The following is a 6926-nucleotide window of genomic DNA, read 5'->3' as shown; positions in this document are numbered from 1 at the left end:
ATCAGATTTCTCAGCTAGAAACCCATTTATTTCGCAAATTTTTGACAAAAATAACCCAAAAAAATCACGTAATTCGGCCAAAGATAGTGTTATTTTTGCGTTTTTGGAGTATTTTTTAAATAAAATTTGTTTTTAGATCAAATCACAGTGTGAAACGGTAAAATTATTCAAAATTCGTGGTGTTTTTAGTTGCAAAAATTTTGTATTTTATAATGCTAAACAGACAACTTCTCAAAAAAAAATCGAATTGACTGATTTTTTTTGTAGAAACAAGACAACTTCGGAGAATTGCAAACCTACCGCTTGATGACTTCGGTTTCCCTTCCAGTATACGACAAGAAGCCTCGCGCGGTGAGTAAATTTCACATTTGTGAAACAAAAAAATCGTAAATTCGTTGGAACCGTGTATGAATCTTGTAATGTCTACAGAATATCACCGAAAAAATTCAAATCAACGAAGCCATTTGGATAAGTATAACACGCGAGGTAACCGAGGTTTTTCCTATACTCTTACTGTTTATTAGACTCGAATAGGATTGTGGCAGGATTTTAGAAGGTTTTAGGTGCCAGCGCCTTTTTACGTAGAATTAGCCCCAGATGTGTAACAAAATCACCGTAGTGTCTAACCTAGTCTAGATTAGAATTTTTTAGAAATGCTAAAACGTAGCACTAGTCAATTTTTCCTCAAGTAAATGAATGAAAAAAATTGCTGATTTTTCCAGGAACGCGTCGCTAACCTTCTCGGAGTCGCCGGAACGGACATTCCCATCGAGTACATCGAGGCCCTAATGTTGCCCTATCGAGTAAACCCCAATTTCCACCCTTGAAACTTAACTAATCGAAATTTTCAGCTCGGTGTCAACGGTTACGCTTTTATTGTCACAAATAACGGCTACATACTCACCCATCCGGACCTACGCCCTGTGGTAAGCCCTTCACAAGCAACTAGATTTATGCTCAAAATTTTGTAAACAGTTCCAAGGGATCCTGAAACCGGCCTATAACCGAGTCGACATGACCGAAGTCGAGGTCATGAACGACGACAGCGACCCCCGGAATTTCAGCGATCAAATTCTGGAATTCCGGCGTCGAGTCGTCATGCAAGAAAAGGGTGACATAACTTTACAGGTCAAGAGCCACATTGACGAAATGGTGGGTTGATTCGCCCCAAGGCTCTCCTCGCGACCCCTTTTTTTTCTAATTTCTAGAGACGACTAGTGACCGGCACACGTCACTATTTCTACATGGGGGTCAACAATACCCCTTTTAGTCTTGTGATAGCACTTCCGACCAAATATGGGTTTAATAAAGTCGAGCATCCGGTGGAAAATGATATACACCGGATGAGGTCCAATGATAAGATTGATAAGAGTGAAGGGTGGCTCACGCAGTTTTTTACGGGGAATTGGACCCTACATCCAGACTGGTACTGTTTTTTGCACCTATTGGAGGTTTTTGATTGGTTGTTTTAGGCATTATTGCCGGTATTTGGATAATCGCTACGAATTTGAGACGCCAGAGGAGGAGTTTTTGCACTTTTTGAGGAAAATTGAAGGGACCAAATGGAAATGGGTCGAGTGTAAGTTGAATTAAAAAAAAAACTTCTCATCAGAAAATATCAAATTAAATGCGATAAAAAAACTTCTAACATAACATTGCGTAATTAAAAAAAAGTACATGGATTTATTAAAAAATTCTGAATAAATTTTAAAATTGTTTTCAAAAAAAAAATATGTACTTACCAGATTTTTTTAGAAAATCCATTAATCTCCGGTTTTTGGTTTTTCTTTCTCTTTAGCCTGTTCCTCTTCGTTTTCTATAAAAAAATTAAAAATAATAAATTATTAATTTTTTTCAAGTGCAAAAGCAGGTTTTTGAGCTTTAAAACATAGTTTTCTAATGCGATGTGATTAAATCGGATAAAAAACCACCAACTACTTAGGTTAAAAATTACATTATTTTTGCTTTTATCCAGAGTTCTATCACGTTTTTTAGCTAGAAAAGCAATAATTCCCCATTCTTATTATTATTTTTGTCATTAATACCAAAGATAATACTATTAAATAGGAAGACCAAAATTTTGTAAATAATAACACAATTTTTGAAACAATTAATTTTTTATCTTCAGGTGATCGTGGCCTTATAGTCAAGGTCGTTGCCGACGCGAAAATCACCTCCTGGTTCAGCGAAAACATCACAAATTCGAACAGCAGTAAAGAAGAGAACGGGTAAGAATCACTTTTTTGCACTTGTTCACTAAAACTCATTAACGCACTCTAATTTATTTTTCCTAAGACCCATAGCTATGTTGATGGCTTTAATACCAAGGTACGGTACAACTCGAAGCCTTTGTATTAAAATTCTAGGTGTGCTGCCAGGACGTTTTTTTTTTTCTTACAGCAGGAACCAAAAGCTTGTAGTGTTCGACTTTACAATTTTTTTCGTGTATTTGTGTGCAGGGATAAATTCATCCGTCGGTTTGGCATCACTGTGGCATTCCTCTCGACTCATAGTGGCCTTACTCGATGGCAGGACTTCCCCCAAAATGTGGACGCAATAGCGAAAGAAGAACCGTAAGTTGGGACCATGAACTGGCCACTTAGACCAAAAGTAGGACTTTTAGACACTTTCACATGCTCCACAACAAGGCCATAGACGAGATTTGGTACCGAAGAGCCGTCGAGTACCATTATGTGGATCCGACAGCTTACATATATTCAGTACCGTTTGATATCGGGGCGGAAAATAACACTTTACTAACCGTAAGTCACGCGATTTTCCGTGAAGACGGCGGTAAAAAGGCACCAGCGGCTGTCATCGGGTACCAATCGTACCATTCGGCCTTGTACGCCCTGTTCCGTAACATTACAACCAGTGTGAGTACCAAAAGAGAAATTCCAAGCAAAACGATCGCTTTACAATGTTTGGGCGAAATTATTTAGCAAAATTTTATCAAAGATGAGGTAAAAATAAGGTCCAAATTTAGTAAGTTTTTGAGCAAAAACTCATTTTTGTGAGATTTCGCAAAAAAAATCAAACATGACATTATTTTTGTCGTTTTCGAGAGTTTTTATACGTTGTTTAGATATAAATACAAAATTTGACCAAAAACGAAGGGTTTTTGACTTTTTTCCACCGTTTAAATAACGTTTTTAGACAAAAAACTCAGTTTCTTCATGAGTTTCCGCCTAAACGACCATAAAAGTTACTAAATTATTTTTTAATTAATATAATTTTCACCAATTTTCAAACGTTTTTCGGTCAGAAACGCAATTTCGTTACTAAAATTGGTCAAAAACGCTAGGTTTTTGGCCTATTTCGAGCGTTTAAGTACGTATAAAAAAACTCATTTTTCGCGAGTTTTCTACAATAAGTTCTACAATAACATCATTTTTACATTATTTCAAGCGTTTTACTAAGTTTTTCAGCCAGAAATGCAATTACTCACCAAAATTTCGTCAAAAACAAGCCAAAAAATTACTAAGTTAAGACTAAAAGGGTATTTTTTACTCTAAGAGAGCTGAAACTCAATTTTTTCGCAAAATTTTGCCAAACCAAAACAAAAAATAACTAAATTAAGTCGAAAATAATATTGTTTGTAGATTTTATGAGCGTTTTTTTAGCCAAAAAATCAATTGTTGAAAAAAATTCATCAAAATTAAGTCACATTAAAAATGGAACAATTTTTGCAGTTTTCAAACATTGTTGTATGGTTTTCAAACAAAAACGCAATTATGTCGCAAATTTTTTTCAAGAAAATGGTGATACTTTAATTTATTCGAGCGTTTTAGCACATTTTTCATCCAGAAATTCAATTATTAGCCAAATAATCACTAAATTAGGTCAAAATTGACATTATCTTTGCCTTATTTAAACGTTTAATCACGTTTTTGTCCAAAAACTCACTTATTTTGCAAAATTTCATCAACAAAAATCCTAAAATCACCAAATTAGATGGAAATTGACATTATTATTTAAACTGTCTCTCTAGTTTTTAATCAGATTTTGTCAAAATAAGCCGACAAGTCACCAAATTGCATCGAAATTGACGTTATCCCATAGAAAACTGTATGTAATTGCTTATTATTATTTATTTAAACAACCAATTTGACATTTATTCGTTAATAACATTTCTTTAAAACATATTGTTTGTGACATTTTTTCTAATAAAATATTTGGTATTGCATAGCCCTGTTTTTTTTCTAAAACACAGTTTTAAAACTTTTAAAAATCGTGAAATTTTAAATACGTTTTTATACGAAACTGTAAGACTTAGAGCAAAAAGCTGAAAACCATAAAAATTTGCTTGAAATTATCCATCTAATGGCGCAAACCGGAAGGGTTATGGTTCTGGGTACAGAGCCATTTTTAGTTTTTTTTATAAAAAATTCACACCTCAAAAACGGTTTGTACAAGCGTGTTCTCCGGTTAATTTTACATAYAGAACTAGTTTTTCATAAGAATCAAAAATTTTTGATTTTTTGGTCAAAATCGGATGCGTCTAGCCTTATTATTATCTTTGTTACTCAATATCTCAAAAACTATGCATCGTAGAGTATTTTAACTTGTTGCATCGTGTTCAACGCGTAATCTAGAAAACCAAGCGTTTTTGCGACTTAAGGTAAATTGACTATTTTTACGATTTTGCCACCTTCAAAAACTCCAAAAAATTCGTAATTTTTTAATTTAGACCCAATAACTTTAATGCACTTTTTTGAGTTTTTAGGACCTCTAGAACGTTATATGGATCAATTTTAAAATTGAATTTTTTTTTAAATTTTTGTCGATTTTTAGTACCCGGAGCGGTCTAATGCCAATAACTCCGGACTTATTAGTGATAACCTATTATGTTTGGTACCGTTGGAAAGAAAATTTGATTTTCTATTATAAACAAAAAACGATCAGTGTTCTACAATAAATAGTTATCGGCAAAATTTCTGATAAAGTCAAAAATATTGACTATAACTTTAAAACTATTACGAATATTGCAATTTTCTTGACGCCAATCGATTAAAAGTGATCGTTTTGGCATGGAATTACCGATTTAACTCTCGGGCGGAAATGAATGTTTTTCCTCCCAGTGTGGCGATATTCCATGCAAACGAACTTGCGAAACTGACGAACTCGATTGTTTCTTATTGGACGACAATGGATACATTATTGTCAGTGACGACTTGACCCACACTGGTTTTTTCTTTGGAAAAGTACGACCCGACATTATGAGTTTTCTGGTCGAGGAAGGGATTTACAAAGTGACTCGAATGTACGACTACCAAGGACTCTGTCCCGAAGAACAAGAAAGCAATAATCCAGCTTCGAGTTTCTCAACGGTGAGTGAAAATTTTGTTAATTTTTGGACACTTATTCCTTCCCTTCCAACTAGCCCTTCATGACGTACTTTTTCCACTGGATTTTCACCCTTCTGACACCAATACTGACACTCAGCACTGAAGACATATACACACTGTACCACCAATCGATTAAAGAACATTTGATGTACTCCCCGTGCGATTTTAAATTTTTTTCGTACAGTTTAAACCGGACTTGGAAGTACCAAACATTGTCTGATTGGTAATTCGCTACAATTTCCACCAATCAAATTTAATTTTTTCACCCCGAAGGGACATTTCCGTGTCAATTGTCGACAAAAGCAATCTGGTACTGTTAATTTTTGATTATAATGTCAGCTACGAGAACGTCAATACGACTTTGGCGGACTTCACGCAAATAAAGTACAACACAAGATGGGAATGTAAAGTCGAGGAAAGTCAGTTTGTGCGAAAAATGTACCAGTCGTGTTACAAAAAAGTCGAAATTAATGTAATTTGAAGGAGTTTTGACTTCTTGAAGTGATGTGAGAGTTTCAGGAGAGCGAAATTGCGACTTGTGGGAATGGTTCCGTCCAGTTTGGGGTCCCTCTTTTGCTCCTCTCGCTTCTTATTTACGACTTTTAAATCAAGCAGTTTTAAAAAATATTAGAAAATTACAAATAATAATGAATTAGAAATCAGATTTAACAAGAATTAACCTGAATAACAAAAATTATTAAAAAAAATTTTTTTTTTAATTTAACAATAATAAAAATTAAAAATAAATAAAAAAAAGTGAAATGCACCTCCATAAATGAAGAATTTGAAAAATTGAAATTATAATGTGAAAAAAATTTGCTAAATTTTTAACTTTCAATAATTGAAAGAACATTTAAAATAATGACATTTACAGACAAGGAACTCTAAAAAATGTAATTTTAAGATTAAAAATGTCCAAACAATGAGTGAAAACAAATTAAGAGTTTTTTTTAAGTAATGAAAAACCTGACCATAAATTTTTACTTCAAAATTATTCGAAAAAAAATTGTTAACAAAGTTAATAATAATAATAATAATTCTTCTCTAAAACAAAAAAAAGCTTCAAAATTTTGAAAAAAATACTTACAAAACACCTTAAAAAATGAAATAGGCACTATTTGCTGCTGATTTTAATGTAATAAGTTGACTTTTTAACTATTTTTACCTTCAAAATTTGCGCAAAACTTTGTAGTTAAATGACAATTTTGCTCTAAATTGGGGAACAAAAACCAAATCTAATTAATTTAGTGACAAAAATCATCCAAACAATGTGACAAAAAAATGATACAATATTTGTTGTCGTTTACTTCAAAGTTATTAAAAAAAAAAAGAATAGGAAAGAAGTAAGAAAAAACAAAATTAAGGAGTAAAAATATTTGCAATAACTCATAAGTCCAAATTCGGCAAACTTAAGTAATAAATTTAAAAAAAAAACGACTCCTAAAATAACGAAAAAAGTAAAACATAAATAACAAATAAAAACAAAAAAACTAAAATTACAAGGTTGAATTTAATACTTGTAATAATAAATACTATTGCCCTCTAAAATAAAAAAATCACCAAACAACAAGTCTAAAT

General features: G+C 32.8%; 1 protein-coding gene across 3 annotated transcripts in view; it reads left to right on the top strand.

Moving 5' to 3' along the window:
- Positions 1 to 6926, top strand: part of LOC123009390 (voltage-dependent calcium channel subunit alpha-2/delta-3-like) — a 16808-nt gene that overhangs the window by 7387 nt on the left and 2495 nt on the right. The window contains exons 9-22 of one of the 3 annotated variants that reach the window (XM_044405667.1): positions 268 to 351; positions 723 to 803; positions 852 to 926; positions 976 to 1152; positions 1209 to 1426; positions 1473 to 1579; positions 2129 to 2228; positions 2296 to 2328; positions 2460 to 2573; positions 2615 to 2876; positions 5082 to 5330; positions 5384 to 5571; positions 5622 to 5820; positions 5868 to 6022. In XM_044405667.1, coding sequence (XP_044261602.1) covers positions 268 to 351; positions 723 to 803; positions 852 to 926; positions 976 to 1152; positions 1209 to 1426; positions 1473 to 1579; positions 2129 to 2228; positions 2296 to 2328; positions 2460 to 2573; positions 2615 to 2876; positions 5082 to 5330; positions 5384 to 5571; positions 5622 to 5820; positions 5868 to 5954 — 1974 coding nt within the window. In that variant the 3' untranslated portion in view covers positions 5955 to 6022. Of the gene's footprint in view, positions 1 to 267; positions 352 to 722; positions 804 to 851; positions 927 to 975; positions 1153 to 1208; positions 1427 to 1472; positions 1580 to 2128; positions 2229 to 2295; positions 2329 to 2459; positions 2574 to 2614; positions 2877 to 5081; positions 5331 to 5383; positions 5572 to 5621; positions 5821 to 5867; positions 6023 to 6926 lie in introns of those variants that run through there. The other 2 variants (XM_044405665.1, XM_044405666.1) reach the window with 2 other exon arrangements.

Source organism: Tribolium madens, unplaced genomic scaffold (genome assembly GCF_015345945.1).
Source record: "Tribolium madens isolate multiple individuals breed KSU strain unplaced genomic scaffold, Tmad_KSU_1.1 Scaffold_71;HRSCAF=194;Tcas5.2_LG6, whole genome shotgun sequence".
Lineage (NCBI taxonomy): Eukaryota > Metazoa > Arthropoda > Insecta > Coleoptera > Tenebrionidae > Tribolium > Tribolium madens.
This window is presented reverse-complemented; position numbering and strand designations above follow the sequence as displayed.